The sequence below is a fragment of the Schistocerca gregaria genome, chromosome 3, assembly GCF_023897955.1.
Source record: "Schistocerca gregaria isolate iqSchGreg1 chromosome 3, iqSchGreg1.2, whole genome shotgun sequence".
Classification (NCBI taxonomy): Eukaryota; Metazoa; Arthropoda; class Insecta; order Orthoptera; family Acrididae; genus Schistocerca; species Schistocerca gregaria.
Window position 1 is genome coordinate 595,454,788 of NC_064922.1, and position 23,144 is coordinate 595,477,931.

Consider the following 23,144-nt stretch of genomic DNA (forward strand, 5'->3'; position numbering starts at 1 on the left):
AGTGGCAGAGCATTGAATGGTCTGATGAATCCCGTTACTTTCTTCATCATGCAATGGGAGGAAGACTGCTCTTTGACACCTGTACAGTCGGACGGAGACAAGCTAGCAGCGGTTCCATTATGCTCTGGGGAAGATTTACGTGGGCATCCATGGCGCCAATGGAGCTCATGAAAGGCACCAGGACGGCCAAGGAGTATTGTACACTGATTGTAGACCATGTACACCTTTTTATGACTACTACATTCCCCAGTGCCAGTGGTATTTTTCATCAAGATAATGCGCCATGTCACAAGGGCAGGACTGTGATGTGGTGGTTCGAGGAACATAGTGGCGAGCTCCAATTGAAGTGCTGCTCCCCCCCCCCCCCCCCCCCACCTCACCAGATCTGAACCCCATCGAACGCATGTGGAATGTGATTGAACGTGGCGTCAAAGCTCATTGCCCCTCTCCCTGGAATTTTCGGGAATTTGGTGACTTGCGTGTGCAGATGTGGTGCCACGTCTCTCCAGCGACCTACTAAGGGCTCATGGCTTCCATGCAACGACGCCACGTAGAGTGGCGGCTATAAAGACCCAGACAGGACACGAACCCAACACTTCGCCTGACGATCACAAGTAGAAAACTATTTGAAACGTTGCCACAGAACGGCGCCTTCACTCGGCTGATAACCAGAGAAGACTACTTCATCGAGATTCACCGAGAAAATCTAAATTCGCACATAACACTCTCCTTCTTCACAAGTCTTCATATCTGATCACGATAATCGACTTATTGCATTGCTTTCATACTTGCTATTCTGCAAAGCTGATTGCCATAACTGAAGTTGAACAAAAAGTGTTTTTACCGCTGTATTTGTGGGGTGGTTATGTAGAGTGTAGTCCAGAGTCAGTATATGACTAGACGAACGTGGGAAATCTCCCAAAACCACTCTAAAAGTGGGCAATAAAAATCTACTGTTAACATCCTACTGCTGCACCATGGCAGTCTTCGTCTCTCCAGTTTGTCACATTACTATGCAGTAACCCAACTGGACAGCATAATTGTACCTCTTTTACTATATGTGTCTTAGTGTTGCGCACCGTAGAGTTTGAGAAGGTACAAATTCCGGGAGTGAGAATCATTTAGACCCTGAGATTTCATACTTCGTTCTCCTCTCTTTTAGCGCAGAAAATAGACTTTTTCTTTTTTGTCCTGCTGCTTTTAGACCCGTACATTAAGTGTAAATATACGCGCCTACATGGACGTGTTACTCACCTCTCGCCACCGCCCCCCCCCCCCCCCCTCAAAGGAAAAAAAATGAAGTATGCGCCAACACGACGCAACAGCGACTGACGCACCCGTTCAAATACACCATCCTATAACCGAATGGCGACACAAGCAGCATGAATACTTGTTATAGTGTCTGCATGTCAAGGCTGGGCTCCACATACACTTGTTTCAGGTGTCGCTACAGGTAGAAGTCTAAAGAATAGGGATCTGGCGAACGGGCGAGCCAAGCCAATAGATTATCTCGCCCGATCCACAGGCCACGGTATATATTTTCGAGATGCCTTCACACAGAAATGTGGAAGTTACCTGGAGAATCGTCATGTAATAGTCACCTTATCCTTCATACCAGCGAAGGATCTGTTAGCTGACGGCCAGTATGGGTTTCGAAAAGGTAAAGGCATCAGAGAGGCAATTCTCAGATGTCGCGCTTGATAATGCTAGCAAGACTGAAGAGAAATCGAAGAAACGTTCATGGGAGCTGTCGACTTGGAGAAAGCGTTCGACATCTAGTGGCCAACTCCTTCTACTACATTGACGAATTTTTTAATAGAAACAATTGTTTATTTCATACTATTAGTATGGTTATTTCGCCCTAAAAAAAAAAAAAGAAAAAAGAAAAAAAGAAAAAGTTGACATGTTCCACATCCACGAGGATCTCCTCATCACGGATCTATGGAACGAAAAACTAATCTACTCTAACGTAAAATGTTGCAAAGTGTTCGAAATTTTGAGAAAAATAGGAGTAAACTACAGAAAAAGACGAGTAATATACAATATGTACAAGAACCAAAAAGGAACAGTAAGGCTGGAAATTCAAGAACGAAGTTCTCGGCTTAAAAAGGATGTAAGACAGAGATGTAGTGCTTCGCCGCTATTGTTGAACCTATACATCGAAGAAGCAATGACGGAAACAAAAGAAATGCTCGAGAGTGGGATTAAAATTCAAGGCGAGAGGTATCAGTAATAAGATTCGCTGATGACAGTGTTATTCGGTGAAAGTGAAGAAGAATTACACGATGTGTTGAATGAGTACAGAATACGGGTTGAGACTAAATCGAAGAAAGAGAAGCAGCAAAAACGAGAACAGAGAGATGCTATGTATCAGAACTGGGATCACGAAGTAGGCGAAGTTAAGGAATTCTGCTTCACAGACAGCAAAATAACCCATGACAGACAGAGGAAGGAGAACAAAAAAAGCAGGCAAGCGGAAGCAAAGAGAAATTTCTGAGAATGTACGTTTGGAGCACATCGTAGTATGATAGTGAATATAGATTCTCGGAAAACCGGAACAGAAGAGAATCGAAGCATTTGAGATGTGGTGTGACAGAAGAATTTTGAAAATTAGGTGGACTGTTATCAGTGGTGGTTCTCCGCAGAATCTAAAAGGAAAGGAATACTTGAAAAAATTTAACAATAAGAAGCGGCAGAATGATAGGACATCTTTAAGACGCAGGGAATAACTTCAATGGCACTAGAGGGAGCTGAAGAGGGTAAAAAATGTAGAGGAAGGCAGAGAATGGAACACATCCACGTGTTTCCTGGGAGGCATTGTGGGCCGGCCGAGGTGGCCGAGCGGTTCTAGGCGCTACAGTGTGGGACCGCGCGACCGCTACGGCGCAGGTTCGAATCCTGCATCGGGCATGGGTGTGTATGATGTCCTTAGGTTAGTTAGGTTTAAGTAGTTCTAAGTTCTAGGGGACTGATTACCTCAGAAGGTAAGTCCCATAGTGCTCAGAGCCATTTGAACCATTTTTGAGGCATTATGGAGGGGTGAATGGGTCCACGAGACGGTCGCCGATAATTCGCGCCCATCATTGAAGCTGAACCGTTGGTGATGTTTCGCTGCCACCATACCGTGAGAAATCTCCGTAGTCCATAGGTGGGTATTGTGAAGGTTGACGATACTGCTACTCTTGTATGAGTAGGATGGATGACAGAAATCCTAGCACCGTGGGGGGCCTATGCGACGAAGACTCGCCAAAACTGTCGCCGTGGAGGCGACTACACAGATAACAAGGCCTGCAGGAATTGTGGTACTGATAGTGGCTGTTGTCGTGGAGAATGTTCCGCCGCCTGGATCACTCCATCCTGGAAGGCCACCCGCCTTGTACTGAGAACGGGACAATCTTTTAAAACGTTCAGTACCTGTTTCTCCAAGGCCAGTGTACGCACTGGGTGCACCGTACTTTCATGGTTATCCATTCCCGCAAAAGAGCCTGTTTCACACAGTCGATAAAACGCTGTTGCAAAAAGTTTATTTTATGGTGCGGTTGCGGTTGGCGGCGGTACTTTGGCTCGTACAACCATGTCCGTGCCCCTCCCCCCCCTCCCCCAGCACACTGCCATTTGCTGTCCCTATGTAAACAGCATGTAAGACTGTTCCTGGTTGCTATACTGGGCCATCATCTCTCAGCGTTGCCCCACACAACAAAAATTCACAACAGAATGAGTCAGTTACAGCGATGAAGCTGATGTCCCCCAGTTCCGACATGTGAGCGTGCTGCTGTTATGGCGAAGATAAAATATCTTCACATTCGAGAGGGTAATCTCCCTTAGAACGCATGTTGTCTGTTTTCCTTCTTATTCATTCAAGGATCGTTTGCTGCAGTAGACATTTGCGTATATATAATAAAACCGACGAAATGCCGGGACGAATACCTGACTGGAAATGGAGAAAGAAACAAGGTGGTATGAACATGTGTCCGGAACTGCAGATGGTATTTATACACGCCCAAGCTGAAGGAAACTGTCGAGAGGCAGAACGCGGTCCTCCAAGTCAGATGTACCCACAGTCAGCCGTCTTCCCGCACGTGTTCTGTCTGAATTCACCCTTGACCATACAAGCGCTCGAAGCCGGCTTCAAATGTTGTGATGTGGTTGGTGTCTGTGAGAGTATTTGTTTCCTTATAATGGTGCTGCCTCTCGACCGTTTCCACCTGCTTAGCCGTACACAAATACCATCTCCGCTTGTTTCCGACACGGATACCGCACAATCATGAGGATTACAGTACGCTGCGTCATTCAGAAAGCCTGCAACACACAAGGAACACCCGGTAAGTGGTCCGAGGAACTTTGATTTGTCAGCGCCGCCTACCGTGGGAACGATGCATTTCTGGACACTTGTTCATACGACATTTTTTCCTCTATTTCCAGTCAGAAATCCGTCCCTGAAATTTGACGGCTTTGTTAACGTTCGCCACACTGATATGCAAAACTTGATGAAAGTAACCTTCGCATGATCTGTCACTGCCAGGTAACATGCTCGATGAAACTTGGGCCATTGAGAGAAAGAGCTGCTACAGTATAGTGTAGTGCAGTGCAGAAGACAATTGAAAGAAATACACAAGGAGACAAACAGAAACGACACTTTTATTCAAGAGCAATAATTACACTGAAGTCAGTCCGATTCATGATGTACCCTGGAAATAATAAAAAGTGGGACAGCGTTCTTAATAGGGTGTATAATTACCAAAGACACTATTAAGCGCTCTGCAGCATGCTACCACGCTGTCCACAAGGTTTAATGACGAGTCCCTGTAATAGGGTGCTCCATTCCTCGTCTAGAGCGGTTTGCAGCTGGTGGTTGACCGTTGGTTCACGTGGACATGTTGCAAATACGACTCTCCACTGCATCCCACACGTGCTGGATCTGATTTAAGTCGAGGGAAAGGCGAGGCTTGTCCATTCACCCAATATCTGTCGTTGGGCGAGCTCCTCCACTTGCGCTGTCCGACGCGGAGGAACAATGTCATCTACAGAAGTGAAGACGCACGCAGGGAGGGTGAATGTACCGTGTTCAAAGATATGGAGTACGCTCATACAGCATGTTGCCTCCCCAGACCTGGACCACCGAAACTATCAAAAAATGTTCAAATGTGTGTGAAATCTTATGGGACTTAACTGCTGAGGTCATCAGTCCTCTAGAACTTAGAACTACTTAAACCTAGCTAATCTAAGGACATCACACATATCCATGCCTGAGGCAGGATTCGAACCTGCGACCGTAGCAGCAGTGCGGTTCTGGACTGAAGCGCCTAGAACCACTCGGTCACAGCGGCCGGCCCTCGAAACTATCATTTTCGACAATGTTCCTGGGTGCACTGCGAGTTTCCACATCTCTTCATATGACGGTACGTCCAGAATCACCACTCAGACAGAATCTGCTCTCGTCCGAGAAGAGCCCGCGACGCCACTCCTCGCTGGTCTGGCCCCTGTCTCTTGACACCATTGTAAACGGTGCCACCGATGTGCGGGTGGTCAACGGAACACAACATACAGGGCCCGGGCAAAGAGACCACCTCCTTGCAGTCAGCGGTCCACTGTGGAGTGTGAGACTGCGCGCCCTGCAGTCCTGTTACATACGGTTGCAAGTGCACCCTCTGTTTGATGTGGATCCCTTCTTGCCTGCTGTACAACATCTGCTGCTATAGCTGGCCGTGATCGACCACCTCCTCTCCTTTGGGCACCACTGCCTACGGTTCGGAATACTCCCCACGCACTGAATCAGTACTGTGAAGAACACCAAAATTCTGTACTACAGTCGTCATACTTTATCTGCCTACCAGTTTCACGATGATTCTTCCCCATGTGAAGTCATACAGATGTCATCTACAGGCCATGTTACAATGAAGAACGCCACCGCAGTGCACCGTAATTGCTCACTGGTTGACACACACTGTCTGTTCTCGTTCCTCCAACCGCCTCGTGTGCAGGGCCAGACAGCATTCATGTGGGAAAAGTGTAAGCGTGTGTCTGCGTGTGTGTGTGGGGAGAGAGAGGGGAAATTATAAGTCGCTTGTGTGGAAAAATATTCTCTAATCAGCCATGCATGTTAAACGTTTAACAGTGAAACCCGCCTTTAAACCAGTTACCATCAATGACCCATGAATACCCCTATGTCGAGGACTGATCGGTCAAGGCTATTAAACAGTTTACGTGATCACTGACTGAAACACTCTGTGTTGTTAAACACAGTTGCATATCAACATATGCAAAAATGCTTTACAATGCCTGAACGCAACTGAATGCCACTTCTGAAAGCAGCTGAATGCCAAGGAATGAGTTATAAATTAGAAATTTTAAAGAGAAAAATCACGAGGAAAACTGTAAGTCCAATAAGAAACAAAGAAGCCTGCAAATAAGAAACATTCATGAAATACATAAAAAATGACAAAACAATACGGCAAAGAATACTGCTGTTTTTTGAACTTTTATACAGGGAAATTGCAACAGGGTGAGAAAAAAGTCGTCAAATATCTCTGGGAAAATAAATTAACAACAAGCGGGATACCGGAAGTTATAAAAAAGATTTAGAAATTGGCATAAATGGGACAGCATGCGCTGCCAATATGTTCCAAACGCCGCGTCTGGAAACGGAATTTTTCCGGTGCTCATATCTCGGGTACTACTGATGATGGAGAGGTAGGGTCAAGTGTTTTGGATATCCACTGGGCCAGAGACAATTTGTATACCCAACAGAAGGATCGTCTTACTGTAACTATCCTACACGATGAATATTGTACACCTACACCAACCTAGGCAAATGGAACAGATCGATTGGTTCTTTTTGCATTTGATGTAGTTAACGGTGCGCCTTAAGGGCCTTATGGAGGTGCCGTTTGCTACATGGGCGGTTCTTGAGAAAACTCGAAAGAAGCGTTTCTCACCATTTTCTCGCCTTCAGCAATGGATATCTGAATAACGTACTGCAGTAAATTACTCAAATTTTAACGGCAAACTGTCTAGTCATTTATCAAGAAGTGCCACCTTTACGTTTTCAAAAATAGCCATCGAGAAACACCGCAAAAACATGGTTTTGGGTACCAAAACCGAGCCGCGGAATGCATAACAAATGGCTGTAATTTTGGCAATACATTCCAAAGATCCTGATCTCGAATAACCTTGAAACTTTTCTTGATACCTTTCTCCGTGCTCGAGATACAGAGGTTCAAAGTTACCTTACCTGTACACGTAAATTACGAGTGTAAAATCCGATGTGAGGCAAAAACTTAGTTTGCAAAGTGACGTGGCATGGAGAATTATGCTGTAAAGTGTCTCCATTATCATCGGAAGGGTTCTGGGAACCCCGTGTTGCATTACTGAAGCACACACAAAATTTTTGTATCTGTAAAATCAGGTCTGAGGTGTAAAATAATTCAACTATCAAAATTTCACTGTTGGATAAAGTACTTTTAAGATTAGTGACAAGCCCTATTGTAAGAGGGAAAGAAGGGAACCAGCGGGAAATGCTCCTATCGGGGCACAGAAAAGGCGAATATGCTCCTGTTTAAAAGACGCTGAAAAGTGTGGTACCAGCTGCCTCATTCTATTTCCCTCAGCACCTTTAAACATTTTCTCAAAACTTTTGGCATGCGAATATATTCACTCTTTTTTTATTGTGAGGGAGACAGTGGCAGTGGCAGTGGGAAAGAGAAGAAAAATTAATAAATACTGGAAGAGAGTAAACAGTGGTTGTGGCATAGAAGGAGCGAAGGAGACAGTGGCATTGTTAGAGAAAGAGAGGAACACAGTGGTAGTGGAACATATTTGACAGTGGCAGAACTGTGATAGGAAAAGAGCTGAATAAGACAGTGCCAGTTGGAGAGGACTAAAGAGAAGGAGAAAGAGGAAGTGGGTGAGAGTCATGGATAATGAGAGACAGAGACCATGGCAATGACAACGAGGAAGAAGGAGATAGTAATAGTGAGAAGAGACAGTAGCCGTTGGAAGGAATGAATGAGATAGCAGCAGCAAGTGAGAGGAGACAGCAGCAGTAGTAGGGCAGAACGAAGGATACTGTAACTGAGACAGAAGACAGCGACAGTTTGACACAAAGAGGCAATGACAATGACTTGCAAATAATAGATTTCAGCTATCAGTGGTCCTTTCTAAATTTTATTGGCAGATCTAGATTTCAGCTGGAAACTAGCCATTCTTAATGCAGTATCATTTTTGATCAACGAATGCAGCGCCTGTTGGTCGGGCTTCAGCCACAGATCATTGAATACTCAATGAGTATTTAATGAACTGTGGATGAAGCCAGACCAACAGGTATTACACGCATTGACAAAAAATGATAGTGCATTGAAAATGGCTAGATTCTAACTGAAATCTAGATCTGCCAATAAAATTTAAAAAGGGCGACCGATAGCTGAAACCTATTATTTACAAGTCAATATAACAGTCGGTGCGTGCAACAGCCTTGTGAATGGAAGGTAACCTGATAATGACAATGAGTTTGCCTGCATGAGTGAGTGAGAATGGACAAGTGGATCGGTATGAGCGACACAGCGATGCACTAGTGGGTGTGACCGAGCCACAGTTAGGGGCGCTCGTGAGAGTGAAAGCTGAGTTGCACGTTAAAACGAGCGCGAATATGTTCGCATGCCAAATTTTTTGGGAAGATATTGGAAGGTGCCGAGGAGGGCAGAACGAGAGAGCTAGTACTCCACTTTTTGGTCAATGTCTTTTAATTTAAACAGGAGCAGAATCGCATTTTTTTTCTTTGATAGGAGCATTTTTCTGCTAGTGCACAACATAAAAGCAGGTGGAAAAGTGGCAGAACGAGATATTTTCAGAAGGCAAGTGTTAAATTTAGGAGATTTCTAAGGCAGGAGTGGTAAGAGAACAGGAACGAGGTGATGTGGAAGAAGAAGAAAAAGGAAAAAGAAAAGACGTGGTGAAAAGTTGGAAGAAAAGAAAAGAGCAAATAAGAAGGAACTTTAATTGTCACGTGGCCGCTAGTTGGTCAGTACTACCTCCCACGACAGACGCAGAGCCCTGCGAAGCACCGGCAGAGTGCGGGCAGTGGAGAGGCGCCTTACCGAAGTGGAAGGCCCAGAGCTCGGGCGAGGAGCCGCGCAGGTCGCGGTAGCCGCCGTAGACGAGCATGTGGTCGCGCTGCACCAGCGCCGTGTGGCCGCGCCGACCCCGGGGCGCCGCCTGGCCCTTCGCCGCCCGGACCTTCCGCCACGTGTTCGTCTGCAACACGACGACACGTCTCACGTCTCCTGCTTCTGCAACACCAGACACCAGCGACATTCTGCGCCACGAGTCAACCCGGTCGATACTCGACAACATCGTTCTACACCGAGGTAACAAAACTCGTGGGATAGCTGTATCGCGTACTCAAGGCATAAAGGGACAGTGCATTGGCGGAGCTGTCATTTGTACTTAAGTAATTCAAGTGAAAACGTTTATGACGTGAATTAGCAGACTTTGAACGCGGATTGGTAGTCGGAGCTAATGGGACATTCCATTTCGGAAATCGTTAGTGAATTCACTATTCCCCGATCCACAGCTCAAGTGTGGGCCCAGAATACCAAATTTTAGGCATTACTCCTCACAGGGGAGAACGACCGAGAGCAGCGGTGTTTACAAAGAGTTGTCAGTGCTAACAGACAAGTAACACAACAGAAATCTGTGTGGGTCGTACGACGAACATATCCGTTAGGACAGTACGGCGGAATCTGGCGTTATTGGGCTAGGGCAACAGACGACCGACACGAGAGCCTTTCATAACAAGGGAAACTCCCTGTTGCGCTAGGCATGAAGGGCTGCTCAAATTGCTGTTAAAAGCGGTTCTTCGTGCGGCAAAAATGAGTAACTGTAACATAAAAATTACTTGCAGTGCGCTTTAGCTCAACTAAAATTTTGAAATCGCATTTCTTTCGGTGTATTGTTGCTGTGTGAAAACTTTCAGAGTATGTTTCGACATGTCGGACTGGACCATTCCCTTGTCGGTAAGCTTGAAAGAACGACACTAGCGTCCCTACCGGCGGCAGTACCAGCCGTGAGATTTTTGTTTGTTTTTATTAAGTTTCTATCTAAAGAAGTAACTATTATATTTTTGCGTTCAAAACACCAAAAATTATGAAGAGCCATAAACGATCGTGAAATAAATGTAAGAAGAGCCAAATCTCTCCGTTTCAGTGACATAAACTACAACTGACTCATGAAGAAATACTTTCGAATATATGTACAATTTCAGTTTACTCTGTTGAATGCGAGAGCGTGTAAACACAGTAGTTCACTAATGAAAAGCGTGTATTTCTTTAGCGGCCTGTTCTTGTAATGAGTGGCACTTTTTTTTCTTTTTTTTTACATCTAAGAATTTTGTTTGGAGTCTAATGTTTCGAAAATTCTTACTTTCAAACACATGAATATTTTTGTAAATGGAATTACTTTTTCTTCGATGGACAATTGTGTTGCTGATTCGTGTCATTTGTGGCGCAGACGTAGTAACAGTTCCAGAATTGGTTTCATCTGTGATCTGAAACAGTTTTATTGCTTTCGACGCTTTACACTGAGGTGACAGAAGTCATGAGACACCTCCTCGCATCGTGTCGGACCTCCTTTTGCCCGTCTTACTGCAGCAACTGCACGTGGCATTGCTTCAAGAAGTCGTTGGAAGAAATATTGGGCCATAGCCGTCCATAACTGCGAAAATGTTGGCGGTGCAGGATTTTGTGAACGAACTGACCTCTCGATTACGTTCCATATATTTTCGACGGAATTTATGTCGGGCGATCTGGGTGCCTCTCGAACTGTCGAGAATGTTCTTTAAACCAGTCGCGAACATCTGTGGTCTGGTGACATGGCGAATTGTCATCCACAAAAATTCCGTCTATATTTGGGAAAATTAAGTCCATGAACGGCTGCGTATGGTCTCCATGTCGCGGAAAATAGCCATTTCCAGTCAATATTCGGTTCATTTGGAACAAGGGACCGAATCCATTCCATGTAATCACAGCCCTCACCATTATGGAGCCACCACCAGCTTGCACAGTGCCTTGTTGGGCTTGTGTGGCTTGGTGTGGTGTGCGTCACACTCAAACCCTACCAACAGCTATTAACCTTCTGAAATCGGGACTTATTTGGTCAGGCCACGGTTTTCCAGTCGTCAAGGATACAACCGATATGATCAGGAGCCCAAGAGAGGCGCTGCAGGCGATGTTGTGCTGTTAGCAAAGGCACTCGCCTCGATCGTCTGCTGCCACAGCCCATTAACGCCAAATTTCGCCACACTATCCTAACCGATACGTTCGTCGTACGCCCCGCATTGATTCCTGCTGTTATTTCAGGCAGTGTTGCTTGTTTGTTGGCACTGACAAGCATCTCCAACTACTAATCCGCGTTCGAAGTCCGTCAATTCCCGTCGTGCGTCCGTATCTTGTCGGAAAACTTTTGAGATGAATCACCTGAGAAGAAATATCAGCTCCATCAATGAACTGACCTTTTATACCTTGTGAATGCGATACGACCGCAATGTGTATATATGCATATCACATAGCGTGACTTTTTGTCGCCTCAGTGTATTATCAAGTCTGTACGGTTTTCACTCCGCTACAAGCGTTTTGGCTTATTTGAGAGACGGCCAAGATTTCGGCTCGCGGGCCGTTCCCGGACTGACTGGCATGGTTCCCCCACCGCCACGCCGCACTTCCCGAGCCCGTGGAGGGGGAGGAGGGAACATCTGCGAATGTGGCGCATTTAAAAGGTAGTGCAGTCGCATTCCATACGACTTTGTTTTATATTTCACATTTCTCAACAACATAGATAAAATAAAATTTCAGTGTTATTTAATTACTTTTGATGTGCCGAAGACATAATTTTTATTTGATACGAACCGTCGGGATACGGACAGACACACAAAACTTCCCAGAGTTTCGCACTCAGTTTGCACGTAATCGAGACTTATTGAGTTTTATAACAGAAAAAAGGTCGTTCACACAAATATGTAGATCGCAATATTACAGCACTTTTGTAAACTCATTACGGAGACTACCTGAGGAAAGCGACGTAGACGTCGTGGACAGTTTAGATGTAAAAATATTTGTCATTAAAACTGGAATTACCTTGCAGGTCAGTTGGTCATATTCGCTTGTGCACAGGGGAACGTTCAATTGAAGTGGCAAACGGTCTCTAAAACAGCTTGAAAACAGATGCAACACTGTGTCCTCAAAATCTTTATAAAACTATCCTTGTCATTCCTTAGGCCACAATGATTTCTTCAAACCTTGCGTTTTCTTTAACTCTTGTGAGCTTACGGAACTGAACTTTGTCAGAACGTGTCCTTTGCACAACACGATTTTCCTTTTAAATGCAACCCCGTAAAATCACAGAAAAGTTACCTTGCAACGTGTTATTGCGGGCAGTGTGCAGGCAAGCCCACTAAAAATACGAAGTCTGTTATCCATTCTGCATGTTCTAATTTTCGTTCCTGCACTCCTCTTTCCTTCATGAACTCAACAATAGCGAGTTTTAGATCGAAAAATCGTTTCAGGCGTGTCCCTTGACGTAACCAATGTCCTTTGCAGTTGTGGTGTCACCGCCAGACACCACACTTGCCAGGTGGTAGCCTTTAAATCGGCCGCGGCCTGGTAGTATACGTTGGACCCGCGTGTCGCCACTATCAGTGATTGCAGACCGAGCGCCGCCCACGGCAGGTCTAGAGACACTTCCTAGCACTCGCCCCTGTTGTACAGCCGACTTTGCTAGCGATGGTTCACTGACTTCTACGCTCTCATTTGCCGAGACGATAGTTAGCATAGCCTTCAGCTACGTTATTTGCTACGACCTAACGAGGCGCCATGATCAGTTTCTATTGATATTGTAAATCATGTACCGTCAAGAGCGACGTTCGTAATTAATGGATTAAAGTTAAGTATTCCACCGCCTACGCCCGTTTTTCTCAATTCTAATTCCCTTGCCATGTTCCAGACCTCACGCCAGCCTGCGTGAGTTAAAACGCGTGCATTTCGGCCTCCTGTAGTAACGGTGTTGGCTCTCCTGCCAGCCACAACAGCAGTAATACATGAAGTCTCCCTGAAAACTGTTAGAAATGACAATGGAATAATGCGAGCGACTTCAGAAATTTTGCTGTTAGTAGCACCAATTTCTGCACGTGCTCCATACCAGCAAATGTAGCACAAAGTACTTCTTGATGTACAGAACAATGAGTCCCGACTGTCGATTGGTGTACATTTTGGCTCTTTCATTTTCATCTAAATCCTCAAATTCTTTCAGCATGGTACTGTAATGTCTTTTCATAGCAAATATGCAGTACCCATCCCTTATGCGAATTGAGAAATCTTACCCCTCTCTTCTGCCATTTCCTTTCACTTTAAAGGATTGTGACGATATATCACTAGACTGCTTCTACTTGTGCCAACAGCCTCTGAACCTGTGAACGTCGTTCACACCACGAACAAACAGCAACGGGTAAACAACGATGATACGACGATTCAGCCGAACTCAGTGTTTCGCCAACCGAAACATGCCGTACTGCAAAGCTAACTGAAACGGCGCGCTGTTCCGAGTACTTCCAACAAGGACCGAGTAAAGCCGAGTGACAGGACGGGGCTTGGTCCGCACACGCTGCGCGCGTGAAATTCGGCACGCCGTGGTCGGCCCTGGCTTATTTAGTAAGTTAACTATGGAGCACTAAAACGTGGAATATGTTACATTGCTACCAAACCATCGTAAATTTTACTACTCCAAATTTCATTCAAACGAAGTCTTAATTTGTAGGATATGCACTAGTTACAGTTATTAGATCTCCAGTAAGTACAAAATGTGCCCTATAACAACAGTCTTACTGCTCAGAATGTTATCGGAAAAGAAGTCATAATTTGTGTTACGCACTAGTACAAGTTAAAGTGCCGTATTCTGCATGAAAAAGCAGTATATTCTTCTGCTTTAGACAATATTATTATAATCTACGCGAGATCTAGCTCAGTGTTCTGCACAAATTGCTTTTGAGCAGCGGTTACAAAATAAACGTTCTTCATTTACTTAGACAGAATGAGGTAGTTGTAGGCTCTGTTGCTGTTACTCAGGAGACATTCCAACATATTAGTGTCAAATTCAAACTCAGCTCCATCCATATTGTGCTGACTACAGTAGCAAAAGGCGAGGTTAGCATTGAGAGGCCTTGTTATATAAAGTAATACTCTTTTAACCTTGATTCTTGATATTTCACCTAAGATGCCACGTTAAGATAGATTTTAAGCAACAAAGCAAACATGCCTACTATTAGAAAAAAAAACAGTCTCACTATTTCTAAACATTCATAATATTTACAAGAGCATCAGCGTCAGCAAACTGCTGGGGACAGGCAATAAAGAATACAGCTACTGTTAACAACTATGTTTGCCATAAATGTACTCAACAGCATGTGTCACCCATGTGCCCAGACTGGCGGGACCCACTGAGAGGTACCAACTATAATCGTAATTTTGCGAGGGTTTAGTAATCTAGGGTTAAATAATGTAGGTATTGTATTCCAAAAAACTTTCCTACGTGTCACATTCACTGATCTGGTTGGAAGTGTAACGATCAAAAGTTCACAGTTTTGTGTAGATATACGACATCTTTCTGCAGAAGCTCAGGTCTTCCGTTTTCGATAGGTGGAGATCCTATACGTAGCCTTCAAAATGGCGTCTGTAATGGAGGTGCGTTCCAAGCAAACAGCTCTCATTGAGTTACTTTTGGCGGAAAATCAGAGCATCGCTTATATTCATAGGCATTTGGAGAATGATTACAGAGACCAGACAGTGAACTGAAGAATGATGAACTGTTGAGTGAGGCATCTCTCAGCATTGCAACAAGGCCGCGCAAACCTTTCCGAGTTCCTACGAGCCGGCCGGTCGCACACAAGTGCGACTTCTGCAATGTGCTCGTCGCCGCAAGAGTGCAAACAAACTTCACATTCTCCATGACAACGCAAGACGTCACGGAAGGATGCAATCCACAGGAAGCAGTACGTGGATGACGCGTACGTTGCTGATGCTCCGACGTCGACCAGTAGAGTGGTACCATGCGGGCATACAGGCAGTCGCACTGAATGGAGGTGAGGTTGGAAAACGGGATTTTGTAGGAATAGGGTCCTCGTACTAGGGAAGCTACGCCAACGGCGACCGAAGAAAGTTTTGTGCTCTTTTAGAAAGCAGTTTGTAGGCGACGCAGGCGTGGCTCTCGCGTACCCGCGGACTCACCTTGACGTGGTAGACCCAGAGTGGCGTCTCGGTGCCCCCTGAGAAGCCCAGCTCGCCGCCGAAGACGTAGAGCGAGTCGCGGTGCGCCACGGCCGTGTGCTCCTGCAGGCACGGCGGGCACTCCCCACGAGGGCTCAGCTGCGTCCACCGGCCCTCTGCTGCACACCACACACACAGACAAGCAGCGTTACTACCGAACTTGTAATGCTGGCTATCAAAACTGCGATATATATATATATATATATATATATATATATATATATATATATATATTAATGTAGCTTTTCCTGTCTGAGAAAAAACTGAATCAAATTTTGTACATGTTGTCATTATGTTATTGGCTATAATCTGGATTATTTTTTCAATTTTTTGTCAAATAATTTGGTCACGACGTTGTTGGATACTTTTAGAACACATACTATCACATGTGGAACATTTTCTCAAATTTTACTTTATTTTTCGCTTTCAAAATGTGGTAAGGTATTTTTAGTAATTAGATAAACAAATCTGTGGACCAGTTTCTTAGTATCAGTGTTAGAACTCTCGAACAACTTTTTAAATTTGTATGTGTGATACGTAGCAATTTTTATTTCTCAAGAGTTTAAATAAATTTGACAGTAACGCACTTTCAAATTTTTGTACCACAGGAAGTTGTGTTATAGTTTATACAAAGTTTGTAGCAAATTTGGCCTTTTTGTCTGCAGTGGTTAAGCAGAAAGTGTTCCTTATATACTCAAAATTTAAAGTTGCGGCAAACGCAGAAAAAATATTTTACTGGCATTTATGACAGAAATAAGTTCTTAATCTTGGCCATAACCAAACATATGGTCTTTCTGGTCTCCATATAGCTCTTTATTCGTGTAGCTTTTTTCTTCTAGTCTGACAATTCTGACGTGTCTGGCATTTCAGAACTAGTAATACGCACATCATCAATCTTCTTCAGTAGGTTCTACGAGACAAGCATCATATGAGCAAATTTTAACAACAGCAGACGAGCAAAGTATTGTCTTAGGGCGTATTTTCTAAACGAGGTTATTAAAGTTTTCGTTCAGATTTTGCTCTCCATCATGTGTGCGTTTCTTTAACAAATCGTAAACGGGTTCACAACCGACTATACTATACAGCTGTCTTCTCTCATGGCAGAAAAGAATTAAATACCGCAAACAAAGACAGGATCGCGTAGAAGAGTGTCGTGGCACCGCGCATTGGTTCAAATTACATTTCTTTTAGATCATTTGCAGCATCAACTAAATTCTGAAAATTAGACACAATATTTCTAACATGCTACGGAGCTATACTATGTGGTGGCAAAAAATTTCAACATTTATGACCAGTTTCAGATAAGTCCCTTCCTAAGGGTACAAGGTGTAAAATTTAGTACGTAGTTCTGTCACGTCTGGTAACAATAATGATTTTATCCTGTCTGGACAATGAGTCGAACAGAATTTGGCTGAAAGATACAAGTACGTCATTGCATGCTACTCCATGCCAAATTTCTTCAATGGTGATGGTTTGCCGTGCCACTCTCTCGACAAATACTGATCACATGTCATCTATGACGATGTCTCTAACTACCGTAAATAAAATTCACATTGGAATACGAAAAACAGGGTTAGTTACTTTTCCTCGAGGTGTTTGTTGGGAACGGACGGATCCAAGGGTCACAGTGTATACAGAAAACCTACGCACGCTGACCTCTATCACCACATCTCGCAGCATCATCAACCGCCTGAAAGAAATTCATTGCTAAAGACTCTGATCCATAGAACTCTTTACATCTTCTGACAAGGAGAGCCTCGCCGAAGATTGTCGGCACACCTACGAATACTGTTACGAACTGATGGATACTCAGCTCAACAAATTGAACAGGCGATGCAGCCAAAATTAAGAACGCCCGAGAAAGAGGTTTAGACTAAGACCAATGAAGAAGAGCCAAAAATTTATCTACTTTATGCTGGCCTAATATGCGCAATTATCTGTAGACTCCTACGGGAACATGGCATCCAGTGTATTTCGCTCCCTTTAACTAAAATATAAGACGATTTAGGTCTCCGAAATCCGAGTGTATATCGCATTCCATGCGAATGCGGCATTCTTACGTGGGGCAGACCGTCAGAGCACTTGAGGACGCATGCAAGAAACATCAGCTACGCACCTGACTAAAGCAACCAAGCAAATCAGCTGTCGCTGAGCACTGCCTCGTGAAATGAGACCAGTATTGTGGTGCAAACGACGAGTTTGTGGGACAGCATAAGTAAGGAACCCATGGTAATAAAGATGTCAGGAACCTATTAACAGGGATGGAAGTTACAGGTTACATAACACTTGTAGTCTGGCACTTAATTTATTAAAATCTTGTCGTTTATCATGTGCACCAGAACTAGAAAACGCTGAGAGAATTTGCAATTCACTGATTACCAGTGCGAGATCTGAAAAACAAAAGAGCATCAAAGGGCGCAGTCGTGTCTGGAATCAAAATCGGCTATAAATAGCGGCGTGAGACCAACAATAGTTCATATTCTGGTTGGAGTCCAGGCAGCGAGTACGAGTAATAGTAGGACCCGCAACGAATGGAGAGACCGGTGCGCCTGCCGTCGAAATATTCTGCATGAAATGGAAAGAACTCGGCAGCACAGCCGGAGGCGTTATTTAAATGAACAGACGTCTTCAGTGGGCGAGACGTCTGGAGAACGAGCTGGCCAAGGCAACAGCCGAAGGCCTTCTGCATCGAGGCAGGTCAGAACAGAACGGGCACCATGAGGTCTTGTGTTAGCATATCAGGGAGGCCACGAAGGTAGGTCACAGACACCAGCGTTTACATATCAGAAATGTATTGCCTATTGTCCAAAAGACTGGCTTAGCGAACCAGAGGTGAGGGTGTGTGTATCTAATGACTAGGTACGATGATAAGGAATGCCACCTGGCAGTGTTCGTCCTCCTCGGAGCCTCCACAGGTCTGGTGTCTGCAGAACATGGTGCCGCTCCTGTGTCCAGTGTTGTTGGGCGTCCAGCTTTCGGAGCATCTCTCGCTGTTGCCACAAGGACAGCCGCACTTTGCGTCTAGCTGGTTACCTTTCCGTCAACCAGCCCGTTTGCTGACTCAAAGTGCGTGTAATGGCTGGATTGCCTAGATGATCCTGCACGGCTGACGGAACATAGATATGTGCTCTCGAGCGTTAGTTGCGTGGGCCCACTGAGGTCGTGTGTAGAGCCCACTGATTCCATATTTGCATGGCAGTCATTGACACCGACCAATGCGAGCAGCAATATCGCATTCTGATAAACCACAATCTGAGACCACCATCCTGCCAGTGCAGAATTCCTTTAAGTGCTGGTTGACATATCCCCTTCTTGAATGAGGTATAGCCAGATCTCACAAACAATAAGAACAAACAAACAATAAGAAGACCGTTGTGTTATCTTTTTACATATAGTAAGTAGATGGCAGAACTATCTACTTTATGAGCACTCAGGACGATATGAGTCTTGGTGGATTAGTGATTAACTGACAGACTACCAATCCAAATGTCTGCGGTTTGATCCCTAGTTGCTTCTTTTACTTCTGGCTCGGTATGTCAGTTCGAAAATCGGAGGAAGGCACAAGCATACCACCTCGAATAGAACCATGCCTACTAAAACACGGAGGTGTTTAAGCCAATCTTCGGTTGGTGACAGCTTTACCTTCTACATTAAGATGACGGCCACACCTCAAAAAACGAACGTACGACATTTAGATTTAGACCTTCTATCTTAACGGAATTGTAACTTCAATCTACAGAACCATTTACACTTATAATTCTTCTTATGAGGCAGCTGCAACTGAGTAAGAACTTGCTCAGTTGTAAAATGAAGAAACCGCTCAACAATTGCTTAATCCACAGATTGACGGAACCTTACCATATGTGGACTTTAGGATCACCTTAAATGACGGCAAGGTGGAGTTTGACATCTGCAGAAAAGATTCTATTGCTATTTAGTTCTGAGTTTAGTGGGCGCTGATAACCTTGCCGTTGAACACCTAAACACCCTCAAAAAACATGAACTGAATGTAGCATCGAACAACCATTTTAAATATAAAACTGCTTCCTCGACAGATAAAATATGTCCAGAAAGAAATTTCCATTCTGCAGCGGAGTGTTCGCTGATATGAAACTTCCTGGCAGATTAAAACTGCGTGCCAGGATCGAGACTCGAACTCGGAACGTTTGCCACTCACAGCCAAGTGCTCTACCGACCCGCGGGAGGCAAACGTCCCGAAATCGAGTATCGGTCCAGGCACACAGTTTTAATCTGCCAGGAAGATAGATAAAATATATAACCACGCGTAATGAGTACCAACGGTTTATAATTGAGAAACTTAATAAGCAAACACTAGTGAAGCGGGAGCATGGAAGGGAATCATTTTGAAGCCAGTAAAGAAAAAGAAAGATAACAAGTTTTGTGATATATCATTGATTCGTATCACAAAGGACTGGAATGAAAATGATGTCAGCCAACATAGCTCTGGCGTTTTTCATACCAAAAAAATTTGAACAGTACGTTAACAAACCGTGAAGTCTTTAAAAAGGATCCTTTCTCCTACGCCAGTGTGTGTTGTACTGAGTGCGATAAAAGTGAGTTGTGTAAGAGCAGTTACATTATCCAGACAGGCAGGAATTATTACACGATATTTAAAGAGCACAAAGACCTGGCCAGTTTATACTCAGCTCTGGCAATGCATTTGATTAACAAACAGCATCAGCTGCAGCAGGTTAGCTGCACTGTCTTCACGCCGCAGAGAAAAATTGGGTACTCAATATCCTGGAAGAAATTGATATCTTAAAAAGTCCCATCATCTCAGTACAATTAATGAATGCGCTGACCTATATCACAAAATATTTTAGTTAATTATGGAATTATCTAGATAGGTTAAGGTGTCCATATAACGTAAAATTTTTCCTGTCTTTTTAATGTACAGATCCTGGCTTCTTTAAACGTACAGACGCTATTCCCTCTTGATCTTGTTGAGTCTCTTCTGCGCTGCTACTTCCAACTTTTCCGGTTTAAACAGTTCACCAGTCTGCTTCATTCCGCGCCTGCGCTATGGATGGATCGTGTGCGGTGTCAGTACTCACGGCTAGTACACTGAAGAGCAAAAGAAACTGGTACACCTGCCTAATATCATGTAGGGCCCCCGCGAGCACCCAGAAGTGCCGCAACACGACGTGGAATGGACTCGACTAATGTCTGAAGTACTGCTGGAGGCAATTAACACCATCGAATCCTGCAGGCTGTCCATAAATCCGTAAGAGTACGAGGAGAGCTCTTCTGAACAGCATCTCAGATATGCTCAGTAATGTTCATGTTTGGGGAGTTTGGTGGCCAGTGGAAATATTTAAACTCAGAAGAGTGTTCCTGGTGCCGCTCTGTTGCAATTCTGGGCGTATCACGTGTCTCATTGTCCTGCTGGAATTGCCCAAGTCAGTCGGAATGTACAATGGACATGAATGGATGCTGGTGATCAGACAGGATGCTCACGTATGAGTTACCTACGTACCAGAGTTGTATCTAGACGTATCAGAGGTCCTGTATCACTCCAACTGCATCCTCTTCTTTATTTTGCTACTGACGATCTCCGCGCAATTTTGGAAGTGACAAGGCATTGCTGGTGCAAGGTCATCGCTAAAGCTCCCCCTACGTAGCCGGTTAAGGATTGCGTGCTTGAGTGGAAATATATTCACTGGGTAGCGAAACACTTGCCGAGTGCTTGGTCATGCTGTGGTGCAGGAGGTGTATGTTGCGCACTGAAGACCAAGCACACTGGCCGTCACGTCACGTGACGTCAAAACAGTCTGCAATGCATTTCAAATGATGGCATCCAAAGTGGCTGTTCGGTTCCGTCACATCACGACAGCGCCAAGATCTCTCGGGAAGAAAGTTTTGACGGCTAACGTCATCGTACGTTGTTGATCACGTAGCCCTCAAGCTCATTTCCTGCCGAAATACGGCCATGCGCACATCTCCATGTTTCGTTTCGTCGAGATTTTCGTGGTAGATATTATTTGTTTGTTGTTCGTTATTTTTGTTATTTGTTACAAATTGTTTCACTTCATTATTTCTTACGTTAAAATTTATAATAACTGATGAAGATTAATGGAAGCACTGAGGCGGTACTCTGAAATCTACGACATGAGCGTGCTAAGTTGCTTGCCCTCTACTATATTTATAAAGTGGATTTTTATATATACCGGTACCGTATTTAATTTTTACAATGAAATGGATTCCAATGTGGCTGCAACTTGAAGTGAAAAAGTACTGTAGGTAGAATCAGATTGATTAGTAAGTGGAATTTATTTGTATGTTTCCTGGCATTTGTAATGTTTCATAAGCAATTGGCTGAAACTTCCAGTTACTGCAACAGTGTGAAGACTACGTCAGATAACGTATTAGAGTTTTTGTTTAAATATGTCTTTGTGCCAGGCTTATTCCTTGTTAAGCAGCTCTCTAGATTATGTGTGAAACATTTCTAGAAGCATCAGTGGCCAGTATTTATGTGGTTTCACTAACTAATCCCTGTACACATAAGGCACTTGGGCTATTAAAAGCCAAATACAAGATGCAAAGAAAACTTACAACCTTGAAGGGGGAGGTATTGAGGGAGATACACTATTTCGTAATAAATTGCACTAGACTGACAACTAAACTTAACCATAAACAAACCAATTTTTCACGAGATGTGATGGCAGCTCGTAACACTGTGTTCCTTTCACTAATTCTGGCTACAGTTTGACGTAAAAAACGAAAACAATGGTGTTTCGACTTTCTAAAATACGTATAAAATGCAGATTCCTCTTCTCCGATCTCTTTGTACAGTGTGTGAAATTCCCCTTCTGTACCACGTAATGGAATTTTCCGGCCCCCACACTCTTTTTTTGCGTTGTTTTGTACTTTTCTTCCTTCTCTAGTAAACAAACTATCCCTGTAAGCTGCAAACCATTTGAGTCCAATAAATGCCATTTTCGTACAAATGTTGACTGCAGCGTCCACGTATATAAGCAACCGCGTTGTGTATGCGAACTTCACGCGTTAAAACTATTGAAAATCCGCTTGCGAAGACCACAGAAAAAAAGGGTCGAGGACCGCATGCGAGTAGAGACCACGTCACCCAATTTCACTTGACGTGCCGTGACGTTACGACAGTGTGATGGTGGGGTGACGACCAGTGTGAATTGGCCTTAAGCTGATCAGTATGCCTGTGTTCTGGTCGGTAGGAATGCGTTGGTCACCATTCCTTCCCAGCGCTTCCTATGTCTTACATAATTCACGACACGGCTTGGCGTTGTCGTTCAAATGACGGAAAGGCACGATGTCGAATTCAATTTCCTATTTTTGTAATATCCATGTAGAGCTCTCAATTTATTCTGGGTGGCAGTTCTTATGGCGTTGCAGTACGTAGTGACTGTAACATATTAGTAACATCATTCTTAGGGCAGGTGAACAGAAATGAACGGGGTGCGACACTTCTTAGTTCCTCTATCAGAAATTCGCTGTTCCGTCTATCGACTTGTTCAGAATTTTCAACGTGATTTACTCTGCTCATCTTCGACGACCGGTAACAGAGCTAAATAGACATTTTACGCGTATCCATTTTCGTAAACAAACTATGTGATTTGACCACCAGACATGGTTGAAAACTGCTGCAGGAAAGCGCTACGGTTGCAAATCACGCTGAGGATCACGTTTCGTGTGGATATACTAATGCGTTTCTGAGCGTGGGCCAACTGTGCTGGCGACCTTGTTTGAGGTGCTTGACGGTGAGAAACCGCTTCTATGTGGGGACATCATTATGGGGAGTTGGAAGGTGCGATCTTAACAGATGGTGTCCTTGTCACCTGCACA

At 44.3% G+C, this 23,144-nt stretch overlaps 1 protein-coding gene across 2 annotated transcripts in view; it reads right to left on the reverse strand.

Moving 5' to 3' along the window:
* The window catches only part of LOC126354200 (uncharacterized), a 730,861-nt gene that overhangs the window by 26,403 nt on the left and 681,314 nt on the right, over positions 1–23,144 (reverse strand). For both annotated transcript variants that reach the window (XM_050003656.1, XM_050003655.1), the window contains exons 4-5: positions 15,267–15,424; positions 9,093–9,249 (exon numbers count right to left, since the gene is read on the reverse strand). In XM_050003656.1, coding sequence (XP_049859613.1) covers positions 9,093–9,249; positions 15,267–15,424 — 315 coding nt within the window. The remainder of the gene's footprint in view (positions 1–9,092; positions 9,250–15,266; positions 15,425–23,144) is intronic.